At 46.9% G+C, this 15,169-nt stretch overlaps 1 protein-coding gene across 1 annotated transcript in view; it reads left to right on the top strand.

The window, feature by feature from the left end:
• brsk2a (BR serine/threonine kinase 2a) overlaps nucleotides 1–15,169 on the top strand; it is a 152,923-nt gene that overhangs the window by 106,935 nt on the left and 30,819 nt on the right. The window contains exons 5-7 of the mRNA XM_079743012.1: nucleotides 7,043–7,159; nucleotides 12,734–12,767; nucleotides 12,962–13,030. Of these exons, the coding sequence (XP_079599138.1) occupies nucleotides 7,043–7,159; nucleotides 12,734–12,767; nucleotides 12,962–13,030 (220 nt within the window). The remainder of the gene's footprint in view (nucleotides 1–7,042; nucleotides 7,160–12,733; nucleotides 12,768–12,961; nucleotides 13,031–15,169) is intronic.

Raw genomic sequence — 15,169 nt, 5'->3', positions numbered from 1 at the left:
TCTCTCTGTGGCTCTCCCACGTCTGGTGACTCACCGCAGCGAGAGGAGGGTCAGTGGGGGAGAGGAGGGATGACGTGCGCCGCTTCGTACTCCTTCCTGTTGTGAGCTTCCTGCCCGCTTATTAAATCCTGCATTCTCCTCCTACGCTCACACGCCGCAAATACATCTGGGGGAAAAAAGGGCAGCAGGATAGTTTCAACCGTGCGACAGCCAGGTAGATAGATGGATGGCTGAGGACTACAGATAGACTGATGGATAGATGGATACAGAGATAAAACAGGGTTTCACATGTGTGATTTACAAGGCCATGTAGCTGACAGACACGAGCATCTGTATCGAATAGTGTACCATGTACAGCAACGCTGTACAGCAAGGTCATAGCACACCATAGCACACCATAGCATACTCTGGGGCTTTACCCTGCCCTTTTTATGTTTCCTATGACACTATGTTCCAGCCAACTGTTGATTATCAGACATATAATATATATTTAGATTTAAATCTACATTTACATTTTGGGCGTTTAGTAGACGCTGTGATCCAAAGCAACTTACAATAAGTACATTTGTCAGAAGACCCAGAAACAACAATATATCGCTGTCTGTACAGTAAGGATGTTCATAGAACCAAGTGCCGAGCACTAACAATCTCCAGGTTAACCCATTCCCTGTATACAAGAAAGATAGCTAGATAAGATGCTACACGATTCTAAGTACTATTTTTAAGTGCCAGGCTGGGCAACATACAAAAAGTGGGTACATTAAGTGCCAGGCCGTACAACATAATAAGTGCGTATATCCCTGAATATCCCGTCCGGTATCAATAGAGTCATCTTGAAGCATACATGTTACAGAACCCCGAAATAGAGAGGCCCTTACAACCACACTGTACATATCCATCCAGTTGAATGTTAGATGTGTTGAGCGAGGCAGAAAACATGCAAGTCTGTAGCACACCTGTGGGAGCTGTACCGGGACACAAGTCGATTGGCAGGCAGGCACACCTCTTTCCCGCTCCGCAGCTCCTGATTGGCTGCTCTGTGGAAGTGACTACACAGTGATATTTATCTCAGACAATAATGGATGGAGCGAGTGCAGTCCCTCTGGGACCGGTCGCTGACAGGTGATTGAGAGAACTCTGGATGTCATAGATGTCAGAAGTCATGAAGTTACTCATGCAATACCTTCCCCATACCTTTTCTTCCGGATCACAGAGGTGTATGTTTATGCATCCACGAGCCAACCAGGCCCTGAGGTGAAGGCGACAGCTTTCATCCACCTGTGATTACAAATACAAAGAACATCTCATTCTTTTTCCCAAATGTCGTTGTGTTACATCAGTTTTATGTCTGGCCCGAACCAAATCATTAATTTCATGCACACACACGCGCACACACATGCACACGCACACACATAAAAACACACAGACATACACACAAACACAAATTATGATTTTAAAGATACAAAGAATATGCAAAATGTTTCCAAATCAGGAACCTTTTATTGCCCATATGAAACATCAGAAACAAAACAACAGAAAGCACAAACACATAGACACAGACACACACACACACACACACACACACACACACACACACACACACACACACACACACACACACACACACACACACACACACACTCATACCATCTGCCTGTACCAGCATTACATTCCAGCCGCCCTCGACAGCCAATACATTAACAGCGTCTGTCCTCCAGTTCATTTGGCCTGTGGATCCATGGAGCTAATCATTAACCCTAGAGACGGTTTCATTAACCCAGCAGAAGGGTACAGACCAGGAGAGCACCCTGAGTGCCATCATTAGTTTTATATTGGCACGCCGGTCAGGTCCGTGTCTCAGTCAAACCCATCATCTTTTCCACTGTCGGAGCCTGGAACACAAGCCTGGCAGAACCTGAGATGAACACAGACATCTGGTCTGGACTGGACCTGTGTCTGCACAGCGGGAGTATAGGTCTGCATCAAGGGGTCAAATTGCATTGGAGGGGGATGAGGGATGAAGGCAAACACGCCGTTTGTCCGCCCACTTGTCAAACAAGGCCAGGTGGATACGCCTGACACCCCCTCCTCATATATGCCTAAACACACAAACTCTGTGATCAATAGTGACGCTAACACCCACCTCCTGCCCGGCGGCCACTAAGGATTACTGATGGTGTTTGTTTCCTTCAACACCATCACCATCGCCACCACCACCATCATCATCAACATCACCACCACCAACACCACTGCCATGATCACTCCATAAGACATGATGCTCTTTGATGCACCAGTGGTTTGATTAACACAGTCTATCTTCCATCACCGGAACATCTCTACTCCCCCACCTCCCGCCTGAGACCGCAAAACCACTTGTCTGTCTGCCATTCTCTGTCTGTCTGTCTGTCTGTCTGTCTGTCTGTCTGTCTGTCTGTCTGTCTGTCTGTCTGTCTGTCTGTCTGTGTGTCCGTCTGTCTGTTTGTCTGTGTGTATTTTTGCAGGGGGCCTGTGTTTTGTGACAATCTTCCTGATGGCCTCTAACAACACAGGATTGAGAATGATTACATATTTCCTCCCCCTGGCTTCACTCTGCTCTGATTGCCTGGTCCTGTGGTGCCCGTTAAAGGGCTCCGGTTACTGTCACGGGACGGGAGGATTCCTCTCATGCTGGTGGGCTTCACAGGGCTCAGATGAAGAGGGGAGCGAGGGGAAGGGCAGAGGGGAAGAGATTGGAGGATAAAACGTGGAATCAGATACTGGAGGAAGGGCTCGGTTTGCGTTGGTACATGGGAAGATAAAGTACATCGATTGTGTCGAGAAATTCACCACAATCTATGTATTCTGAGACAAAATCTAAGGGCAGATCCAATTAGACCTGGAGCAGAAGTAAAGACTGCACCGTGTGTCTGCCTGCACTGTCATGGCTGTGATCACACAGAGCTGATGGTTTCACCTCAACTTTGGCAAATGCGTGCATTTCTGTAATTTCGTTTTATGATTATCGTTGACTTTGTTCATCAAATTTCACATTTTAATAGTATATTTCCACAAATAAATTGTTATCAGATCATTCTCATCCACATCACATTAGCTCATGCATGATCCAAAAACACAATCGACCACAGCCAAAAAAATAGGGCAACAGAAACCCCAAAATGCTGTTTACTGCTATCACTAATTACTCGCTTTAGGCCAAAGCACAGACAAAAATCATTTGGCAACCAAAAAAACATTGTAAATAAATGAAATACAAAAATACAATGACATTATTCTCATTACGGCTAACCCCGTTAGCTAATGAGTGTTAGCGCCTAGTGCGCGGAACAGTTGGGAACTAGCGCTCATTAGCTTTGAGACGACGGGGTATTAGCCTAAAATAATTATCTTGTTCTCTTTCAAATTGGGTCAATGGCTGCACACAATAACTCGCTTTGAGTAGATTAAGACGAGGTGGAGAGAGGGCTGGCACCGAGGTGGCTGGAAGGTGTTCTGTTTAGGAGTTATGATACTGTGACACTTTCTGTCCATTAGTGCTGTTCCCAGGCTGATTCTGCTAATTGCCGGGGAATATCGTGTAGGATAGATCATAGTTATAGTGAGGAGTGGTGGGAGAGGTGTGATATTTAACGTTTAACCTGTATGTTATCGCTGAACACCGACGGCAAAAATATTAGTCCCGGTGTTAGCTGAATACAGCAGGCAGCCGAGAGCTCATCACTAGCGACATATCCGAACTAGCGTAGATATTGTGGGATGTGAGGCCCAGGAGGAAGTCATCATTACCGCCATCTGTAATAAAACACGACAACTAAAGACTATCAGAGACGGAGGTGCGAATGATAACAGCCAATTAGAAGCTTGGTGTTGGATTGGAGGAATGGTCGGTAACAGCTCCTCTGGGGTGTCAGTCTCCTGGCTTAACTACATGCACAGACACTTGTGAAGTGTACACTCCAGCGTTTAATACACCAGCAGGGGGCTGCCTAAGTCTAAGGAGAGACTGGTGTTAAGAAATTAGCAAATCACTAGCAAATTCATCCAGGCCTAAATATAAGTTTAGTTTTCTTTTATCTGTGTTTGGCAAATTGCTGTACTTATACTCTTGAGTATTATTGTGAGAAGTACACTTAATTTTTTGTCCTTTAAAAAAAGTAATTATATTCTGCTAATCGCAGTCTTTTAGGTCTCTCTGTGTGTTTTTGGTTGCATTGCTTGGAACTCAATTTATGCTATGGTGGAATACACAGCCTGACTAAATGAGTTCCTAACACAATCTAACTTTTATTTTTTAAGTCTTCGGACATTCATAATTTAGGCATATAACTATAATTTTGTCTCAATAATCATATTTCCAATAATGTCTTTCCGATGGCGGTAAACTTTGGGTGTTTCCTAGTTTTTGTCTTCTCCGGTCCACCTTTATTTGAGGTGTATCATTAAACCGTGGACACATTCACACTCGCATACATCATTTATTTATCCAAATCAAAAGTGGATCATTATATTCTTGCAGACAAAGGTTATTATACATACATATAAGCATACCTGGGGCTGTACATTAACAGCAGATTAACATTCATGTTCGTGGAGCCAATCAAATGAACGGCTGCACTGCTCCGGGCTACTTTGACATTTTACCAGCCGAGTGATTTCTCTCAGCCAGTCATCACAGAATATGATGAAAAATTACTCAATTAGTTTGAGTGTGTTGTTTTTACGCTAGCTACTTTACACTTTCAATATATTTTATGTAGAAGAAAAAGGACCGTAGCATGACCCGGAGACAAGCAGAGCGATATTATCATAATTTCATTGATGGCGCGATCACAGCGAGAGCGCTAACAAACTAGCTCGTGGCTAATCTCTCAGGGCAGGAAATGAGTCTGGCCCAGCCGCCGCTGTCATCTGAGTTCAGACGCTCAACGCGATCAGCCTCTCATCAAAGTTACACACATCCAGCGAGCGTTACATCAACAATGAGGGGAAGAGACGCGATGACAGATCCGACGATCACAATGGCGGCCGTTCCTCCTGGCTTTAGCTCCCTCCTGCTAATCACCAAATACAACATTACATAGATCAAAAGACTGGGGGGGGGGGGGCATACACAAGGAATAACAATCAGATAGACAGACAGACATATAGAGGAAGTCAGACAGACAGACAGACAGACAGACTGTCTAGACATACAGATAGCTAACTACACATATACTGATACATAGAGATAGATAGATAGATAGATAGATAGATAGATAGATAGATAGATAGATAGATAGATAGATAGATAGATAGATAGATAGATAGATAGATAGATAGATAGATAGATAGATAGATAGATAGATAGATAGATAGATAGATAGATAGATAGATAGATAGATAGATAGATAGATAGATAGAGATCTATATGAAAAAGCTAGATAGGTAGATAGATGGATATATAGATAGAGAGAAGCATAGAGATAGATCAGCAATCTAATAAGCATTCGTTACTTAATGGAGGGTGCCCAACGCAGTCTGATTGGAATCTGGGGCCGGGTGAGGCTGCATACCTGTTGTGCATTGAGTAATCAGTGTTCACAGGTTAAACTAGCCATCACCGCACACACCGAGTGAGAGATCTCCTGCATGGCAGCATGGAGGCACCAGGCCATGCATCATTATCTGCAAACCTTACAATAAACCGGCTTCAACACCATCACCCTGTGTGCTTTTTCTGTAGGAGCCCAGTAAAAGCCACCTAGGTGGCGTTTAGCAGACACCTAGGTGGAGTGTAGCAGTACACATTGCAACAGTGGGAGAATAATGAACAGCCATTGACATTGAAACAGAGATTCAACCCAGCTGCGATAAAACACCTTTAATGCAAAGTAAGCCTTTCTGTCCTCCCCTTCGTGAGGAAGCCCTGACAGAACTGGCTGGTAAGTTCCTCTCTCCCTGTGTCTTGGTGAATGATGAGGGGCTGCTCCTGTGAATAACCTTCATGGACTGACCAGCCGTCTGCTGCTGGCCGGGGGAACGGGGGGTTCGGGGTAAATGGAGACAGTGGGGGGCCGTCTTGGCTCGACACAGTGGGGGCTCTCAGCCGCGTCTGCTCACAGATCAAAGCCTGTGAAGGAGGTGGTGGAGGTTGTGGAGGGGCTGGAGCTAGAGGTGATCATGGTAGAGAAGATCATGGTGGAAGAGATGGAGGTGGTTGTGATCAAGGTGGGGGTAGTGGTGGTGGAGGTGGTTGTGATCATGGTGGGGTAGTGGTGGTGAGGTGGAGGTGGTTTTGGTCATGGTGCGGGTAGTGGTGGTTAAGGTGGAGGTGTTGGAGGTGGTTGTGATCATGGTGGGGGTAGTGGTTGCGTAGGTGGTGGAGGTGATCATAGTAGAGGTGGGGGTGGGGTTGGTGTTTGGTTACTAAAAATAGTCCAAGAACGTTTGTGAGCAAAACCCAATTCTGACCCACAGAAAACTATTACAAAGCTGGTGTCTCCCTGCACCATTCGTGTTTGCCTCACCACTCGCCGTGGCTCACAGCCCTCCCTCCTGCCGTGCCTTCCGCTGACAAACCACAAGTTCACCTCTTTTAACGTGTCTGGCCGGACCCCCGTCCTGTCCAGTTAAATGGGTGGTATCATGCTTTTTCGACTTTTCCCTTTACTTTAGACTGTTTTATGACATGTGTATACATGTTTTATGTCTGCCCAGCTAGACAAATCTAAATCCGAGCAAGGGGGTTATTCGTGCCCACGGGGAGCGCCCCTCAATAAGTGCGTGAAATAGCCTGTTTGCGCTCAAACTTTAGTAGTGGGCGGTGCTGAAGTGCCAAAAGTGAATGGCCAAGTGAATGGGCGAGCTAACCAATCACATCCGAATGGGCTACTCGGGAGGGGGGCCATAAAGCGACACGATACAAAAAATAACTTTTTGAAAGACGCTGAAATTGGTTTTGTTTGAGACACTGTGAGAATAAAAAGGGTGTAGCCCTATTCTAGTAGTACCCCCAAGTGCAAGTATTCACCCTTAAAAAAGGTTCCACCTCTGCTTCCCCCCGCAGCCACCGCGACCTGAAGCCGGAGAACCTCCTGCTGGATGAGAAGAACAATATCAGGATAGCGGACTTCGGCATGGCTTCCCTGCAGGTCGGAGACAGCCTATTGGAGACCAGCTGCGGGTAAGGGACACGCACGTCGGTCAATCACAGGCTTCGCTGCTTCGACTATGCCCGCCTTGCCTCTGAGGCGTATTTTCAACTGAAGGTGGAGGCTGGAATGGTGTTAACTTTTTTTTGATGACGACAGTGTTTTTTTATTTTGTTGAAGGTTACAGATTTTGAAGAGGTGTGTGGGCGGGCATACACCAGGTGGCAGAATTAAGTAGAGACGGTGGAGTTCTAGAGTGTGTGTTTGTGTGTGTGTGTGTGTATGTGTGTGTGTGTGTGTGTGTGTGTGTGTGCGTGTGTATAGAGCAGACTCGAGGTAACTTCCCTCTCTCTGAGCTGTTCTGATCCTCTCCATCCTCCAGCCGGGGCAGGCCGACCACCGTCCACCCCACACTGCTCCATGAGGCCCCATCAGGGGGAACAGACTACCACCAGGGACAGCCTCATAGGAGGGAGAGACCCACAAGGGGGGAGAGACCCACGAGGGCGGCAGCCTCACAGGGGGGAGGGCCTCATTGGGGACAGCCTCACAGTTGGGACAGTCTAATCAGGGGATCACCCCACAGGAGGTTACAGTCTCACAGGGGGACAGTCCCACAAGGGGGGGGCAGCCCATCTGTGGGGACAGCCCCACAGGGGGGAAAAGCCCCTCCTGATAGCAGAACGGTCATTTAACCTGCAGTCTGCATCACAGTGCTGCATCACAGCTGTTGTAGAATACGTTTGCATTGGCTTTGAGTCTCTGTTTTTATCCTCTTTTCAGAAAAAACGATCCAGGTATGAATATATATACGTATATTTATAGGAGTACAGATGGGAGCCGAGCAGCAGATGCAAGCCCAGGCAGTGATGGGTCTCCGGCTCTCCCCTGGGTGGTCATAAAGCACAAAGCCTCCAGGTAGAGGAAGGCCTGGAGGTGGCACAGAGAGAGAGAGAACAGGCAGACAGCAAGCAGGCAGTCGCCTGTGATTTACAGGCTGCGTCTGGGGTCTGAGGAGCACGAGGCAGTTTTATTTATACAGCGCCAATCATGGTGCCTCACAAAAGAAAAATGTAGAAACATGAAAAGGAGAATCAGGAAAAGATAATTCCTTTTTTTTTATAACGGTATACGGATAAAATGGATGAAATAAGTACACAAAGAAGACGGAAAGGGAACCAATGTAGGCTGGACTTTTTTAATAAAAGCTCCGGTAAACCAGTGTTTTGAGCCCTGATTTGAAGAATTGTGTGTTGAGGCAGACCTCACCTGTTCTGGAAGTTTGTTGGATCTGAGGTGGTCTGGAACCCTGGGAACACACACACAGATCAGAGAGGTATTCTGGTCCTAACCCCTTTAGTGCTTTACAAAGTATTTCTGATGTTTTGAACTCAATTCTCTGGCAGACTGGAAATCAGAGCAGTGATCCTAGCCATGGTCGTAGCTAGGGCAAGATCCCTGAATCACTTATCAATAGAGTCTTTGCTGACTTTATTTACTAATCTATGCACAGCGATAATGACGGCCATATGATGTCGCTGACTGACAGCTGGCAGATGCTCATCATGACTCGTGTTCCTGGGATGATCTTCCTGGTGTGTGGCTCCTGTGTTGCGTGCGACATCCTAACATCTGTCCCCAGCTCAGACCGCCTCCTGCCTGGATTAAAACGTCACCACCAGTCAGGACCCCACCACAAAACCACCTTTTGCGTGTGTGCGGGCGAGCGGGGCTTAGTTGATCCCTGACCCCCTGGACATTTTGTCCTCGGTTGGTACATTAGTGACCCGCTCATCCTCTCGCTCTCATGCTCTCTCTCTCTTTTGCCCTACCTCCTTCTTTCATGTTGTCATTCTCTCTCGCTCTCGCTCTCTGTCTCTTTCTATCCTATCCCTCTCTCTCTATCCCTCTCAATTACTCTCTTTCGCTCACTCTCTTTTTCCATCCGTTTCATTCACTGTCCAACTGGTGACATATTTGACTCACCTCCAGCGACCGGCAGTCTAGCGATGGTCAAAACAAGGGTGAAAACCTGAGTGAAAAGCCATCGGTGGTGAGCAAGCCATGGCTGCTGTGGCTCATCTCTGGAGCAGGATCCCTGAGTGGAGGGGTACTGCTGTGTGCACAGGTTGTCCTGTTCCTATTGGACCTCGTTCCACATCACAGCCCTGCCTTCCGACGCAGCTGTGATGCATCTGCTCTGTCCCCAGTGGCCGTGTAGCCAGAGTGTTTATAGCGGCCACTCACTGGTCGACAGACACACACACACACACACACACACACACAAACACACACACACACACACACACACATACACACACACAGAGCGCAGTTGTGTAGCGTATTGTGCCATTATAGCTCATTATTTCTGTTGTCCCAGGTACTCCAGCTCTTCTACCTGTCGGTCCACCTACTTTATAATTTCTCTACCTGCCAGCCTGTCTCTCTTCCTGCTCAGCTGTCTCCCTGCCTGTCCGTCTCCCTGCCTGCCTGTCTGTCTACCTGCCTGTCCGTCTCCCTGCCAGTCTGCCTCCTTGCCTGTCTGTCTCCCAACCTGTCTGTCTCCCAGCCTGTCCGTCATCACCTTTCCTATCTCCTCTCCCCACACAGAGAAGTAAGCCGCATGCTTTTGGTTATCGATGGCCTCGGTTCGCTCTCTCGTCTCTAAGTGGAGATATGACAGTTTTTAATTAAACACATTTATCTGAAGCCCGCTGAGCAAGCGAGACGCTGACACAAATGTATTCCATTTGCCGGGGTAATGACACTCTCTTCAGGGACAGATAAGGCTGTGTCCCCCCCCCTACTCTGGAGGACCCAGGCACCAGGGCCACACACTCAGCCCTGCAGAGCACACACGCCTGCAGTGCACGTGCCCAAATACATACACACACAAGCTCACACTCGCGCAAGCCCACGCACGTACGCTCACACTCGCTCATGCAAACGCACATGCACATGCACACGCATATGTACACACTTGCTCCACATGCCATTCATACTTTACATATTCATCAAACTGTTTGAAATTCACTGGACTCTCCGTTTCTCTCTCTCTCTCGCTCTCTCTCTCTCCAGGTTATTTCCTCTCGCCCGCTGTGCGTTTTACTCTTTTGCTATAAATAGGTGAACATGTGTACACCTCTGCAGTTTCTAAGTCTGTTCTTGGCCTAAGGTTAGACGTTAGGAATGCTCATATAAAGCGGTTCATCGCTTATCAATAACGTTCTTGTCCATATCGGGGTCAGGGTTCAGTCTCCTAAAGACCATAACAGAGACCAGAGTGACAGACGCAGCGTTTTCAGGATTCCATTTCTTCTTTTTTCTAGAAGTTGAACATGAGCCCAGTGTGGGTGTTTCTGTCTCTCGGTCGACATTTAAATCTCCACATCGTAAACCTCGTAAACCGCCGTCTTTTAAACACATTTCTTTTTTAACAAGCAGACACCCTCCTCTTCTCGCTGACGGTTTTCCAAACCCGTAGCCGTCATGCTACGGTCGCCATCGTCGTTCTTCAGGCTGCCTGAGCTTCCATCAGCGTCCGGCCGTAATTTATGCCTTCACACAAACGCCGCGGCAGCAGAACGGGGGGGCTATTTGTCGCTGCTTGCGTCTTCGTGATAAAAGTCCAACATTTTCTAGCATGTCGTTACTATTGATCGCATCTATGCGACTTTCTCCCTTTCTACCTGTGTGATGGGTGTCTTGTCGTGTTGCGAGATGAGCTTCAGCCAATCAGAGATTAATAAGGTGACACCCATGAAAGGGTGGGCACACCTCGACTCCTTTAATGCATTTTCATTCATCTTCGGTTCCTATGTTGCCACCATTTACTCTTGGTACGTCGTCCAGGCCAGATTGAAATAATGTAGTGATATAATTTACAGGCCACAAATTATTTAAATATTCTATCTGAGAGTTTAATGAGTACCTCTAGTAATTACAGAGCAGTGGGAGTTGAGTGCTGCTCCTGTACCGACTGTGGTTTATTATTGTCGCCCATAATTGTCCTACATTTTGTTGCAACACGCAAAATGCTTTCAATTAATTGTTGAGGCTTAACAATGCTGATATTTTTGCGCGGTTCCCATGCTTCCTGTTTTGGTAAATTGCAATTAATCGAAAAAGAAAACACACATTTAGCGATAAACTAATTAGTCATTAACTTATTTTTACAGAAATCACTGAGCAATTCACTCAAAAAAAGTGCTGTGAATGAGCTATAAAACAGCTCTCTTTTGAGAAAGTTTGAAGCCAAACGAGGAAGATAAGATGTTGGGACACGAGTCTCATTAAACTGTATACATGAGAAAGTGTGACCAGCATGGGCTCATATAGTCCACACTGGTGCTTCCAACCCGATTAATTCTATAACTAGGACTGAAGAGGCAGACGGAGCAACCATTCACTCATGAAGCATAGCAAACAGTGAGTTCAGTTCCTGACCTTTAAGGTAGGAGACGGATTGAGTTCACCAGGATTGACCTTCACCATATGATTCCCCAGCATTACCCTGCAGGGTCAAACATCCTTTCGGTTGGAGTGTGTTCATGGAATGCTGATGCCTGTTGGATTGCAGCATCTCTTCCCCAAATCCTAAGCCTCTTCTTGTTGTGCTCTTCCTCTCATCTGCATAAACCCGCTCTGACACCTGCAATCAGCTCAAACCGTGTTTGCACGCGATGATTCACGTTCTTGCGCTTCCCCTACAGACGCCATGCTTTCTTTATTCACCCCGACCGTCTCTTTGACAGCCGCGGGTGCTGCTGTTCTCCGTGGAGACAAAGACAACAACCAGCGCGCTGTGTTTACAGAGCCCCAGACAGGCCTCTCATTAGGGCCAATATCCTGCCATTAGTTCCCCGCTCAGTGGGCCGGGAGTGAGCAGGGAGTCAGGGGGGGATTGGAGAGGACCAGGCCGTCAGCACTGTTTGCAGTGTGCTTGGATTTCCTTTTACTCGTCGCTACGATTTTTTGTAGCTGAAAATTGAACTTTGTCCACAGATGCTATAGTTTGGTGGGGGGGGTTACCAACATTAAGCTCTCTCCCTCTCCGTCGCATGAGTGGATGTCCATGAATTAAAAGGTCCTGATTGGGGAGCACCTTGCTTCTCTTCCAGGCCCCGGCACAGGCTGCCACCGTTCAAAGAGAGGCTCCTCAATCTCGATGCGATATTGATGTGTCAATCTAGGAATTGGATTGACTGTCAGCGCGTCCAGGTGCTGTAAAGATTAGTAGGTCTATTCACCGCCTGTCACACCACGGTGCCCTTGACGGAGAGGCCTGGAGGACCATTCGTTTACAATCTGTCCCGTCCCTTCTCGAATAGCGATTTGAACATTTGTATTATGTTGGAAGTGTTATTGTATTATTTGCTTGGATATGATGGCAAAATTATGGCTTGTCACCTGACAGAATTTGGGATCGCTTTCAAATGCAACTACGTACAAATGCACCTTTCCTTCATGTGCTTATTGTGCATATATATGTTTCTCTTGCTCGCTCGCTCGCTCGCTCGCTCTCTTTCTCTTCTCTCTCTTTCTCTCTCCAATGATCCATCTCTCTCTAACGGTCTTTGTCTCGGTTCTCTTTTCCTCCCCAACAGATCTCCACATTATGCCTGTCCAGAAGTCATCAGGGTGAGTGTGTGTCACCCTCTCTCCTCTTGTCTTCTCTCTCTCTTCGTTTCTCTGTCTTTCTCTTGCTGTCTCTTTGTATCTGTCTCTCTGTCTGTTTGTATCTCTCTCTCTCTCTCTCTCTCTCTTTCTCTCTCTCTCTCTCTCTCCCCCTCCCCCCATCCCAAGCTAACGTGAGTCTCGCTCGTCCTTGGCAGGGAGAGAAGTACGATGGGAGGAGAGCCGACGTGTGGAGCTGTGGAGTGATTCTCTTCGCCCTGCTTGTGGTGAGTGTCCTCCTCCGGGGGTCAGGGGTCACAGCCAGGCTGCTGCTGCCTCTGACTGCCAAGGTGCCCTCGGGCCGGACACGTGGCTCCCATGCGGCTGGCTGCCGTCTGGTGGTGGCCTTCCATGTCTGACACCGCTGCGGGTGTGTGTGTTCGTGTGTGCATCTGTTTGTGCATTTTCCCAAGGTGTATGTGTGTGTGGGTGTGTGTACGCAGGCCAGTGTGTGTGTGAGTGTTTGTGTTTGCGTATTGTGTGTGTGTTCATGTGAGTGTAAGTGTGCATTTATGCAACTGAAGGTCTGTGTGTGAGTTTGTGTGTGTGTGTGTATGCGATTGTCTGGGTGGGTGTGTGTCTGCGTTTACGTGAGTTTGTGTGTGAGTGTATGTGTATGAATGTGCGTGCATGCAACTGTGTGTGTGTGTGTGCATGTGAATGTGTGTGTGCGTGTTTGCAAAAGCGTGTTGGTGTGCATGTGTGCGTGTGAACGTGTGTGTGTCTTTATGCAAGTGTGTGTATGAGTGTGTGGGTCAGATGATGGAAGCAGCAGGTGTGAGGAGGTGACAGGCGTAGAGACACCCTGAAGGTTGAGCTGGAGAAGATCAGACCACAGAGACGCCTCTCTGTCCATCCACCTTGTCCGCAGCCAGAGCTGCATGTTCCAGCGTAGGAGCAGACAGCATAGCAGAGCAGCAGTAGACCTCATATACCTCAGTGCACAGACAGACAGCATGAAACAACATGTTGAACTGGGATTGAAGTGCAGTGTAGAGATGGGCGACATGGCCTAAAATCCATATTGCGATATACATTGCAGCCTCTTGCGATAACGATATATATCACAATATAAAATCATAAAATAACCGTTTCAGAACAGGTTACATAGACCCTAAGGAAAGCCAAACTGCTAAATGTATTTAAAAAAAAGAGAAATATAGTATGTCATTTCGAGAACATTTATTGTGAAACACTGTAATCATACAACATAATGTTGCAGATAAATAAAATTAGTATTGGGTTTCTTTCCTTTAGTGCAAACCATTCTAAAAGGCACTACACTTAGTTTAAGTCCTTGGTTCTTAAATGCCACCCAAGATGCAGAGAACAGGAAAAACGGGTGTCTTTCTAGATAAGGAACAGACACTGTACTGACAATTAGAGATGGGCATGATTAATTGATGATCGTTGATTGTTAAGATTTTTGTCGATTATGTGATTTTTTTAACCATCAAAAGGAGGTTGACCCAGCCGGAGAGGTGGTCTCGGAGACGTTGCTCAACATGGAGTAAAGAGGAGACGGAACGTCTTTTGGATATTTGGGTCCGATATCCAAAAGACATTCCGTCTCCTCTTTGCTCCATGTTGAGCCACCACCCGACGGTCCGACAAAAGCAAGTAAAAAGTATGCTGGAAAACATAACTTAAAAATGCCGAAGCATTTAACACATTCCGAGTCAGGATGAGGGAGAAGGAGTTGGACCAGTCCGCAGATCAATGTATATCACGCTGGATATCCATGATTGTTGACTTTCACCGGTGCTCCCCCCCCCCCTTTTCTTTAACGCTTTACAACGTCCCAGACCTTTTTGTCCAATGATTTAACCCATTCAGACCGGATCACGCATCTGTGCGTGTTTACCTTTAAGACCGGATTGCGCATCAATGCGTGTTTACCATTAACCCATTTGTACCGGCTGCACGGAGCAACATTGTATCTAGTAGATACAATAGATACGATACGCCGCACAGAGCCGGTACAAATGGGTTAACGTTCTTTGCACACATGCAGGTTTGTTGACGAATTCTGGCACTGTTGCGAAAATTGCAATGTGAAAAGGAATTGCACCAAACCAAGAATTAAACATTGTATTTTGCGTCATCAACCTGCATTATCTCGATAGAGCGATATAATTAAAATCTCTATCGTAGGCCATTTTTGTGTTGTTTATATCGTATATCGTTTATATCGCGCATTACTAGTGCAGTGGAAATGGATCTGGGTGGACGAAGGTGTTGTTTGTGTTTAGTGTCCTTGTAGCGCAGTTGAAAGGTGTTTAAGGCGGGATGTTTGGGTCGAAATTGATTCATGTTTTATTTTTGGAGGGAAGCAAATGTTAGAGGTTGTGGAGCTGGGTGGGAGG

The sequence above is a fragment of the Pollachius pollachius genome (genome assembly GCF_949987615.1).
Source record: "Pollachius pollachius genome assembly, chromosome: 9".
Lineage (NCBI taxonomy): Eukaryota > Metazoa > Chordata > Actinopteri > Gadiformes > Gadidae > Pollachius > Pollachius pollachius.
This window is presented reverse-complemented; position numbering and strand designations above follow the sequence as displayed.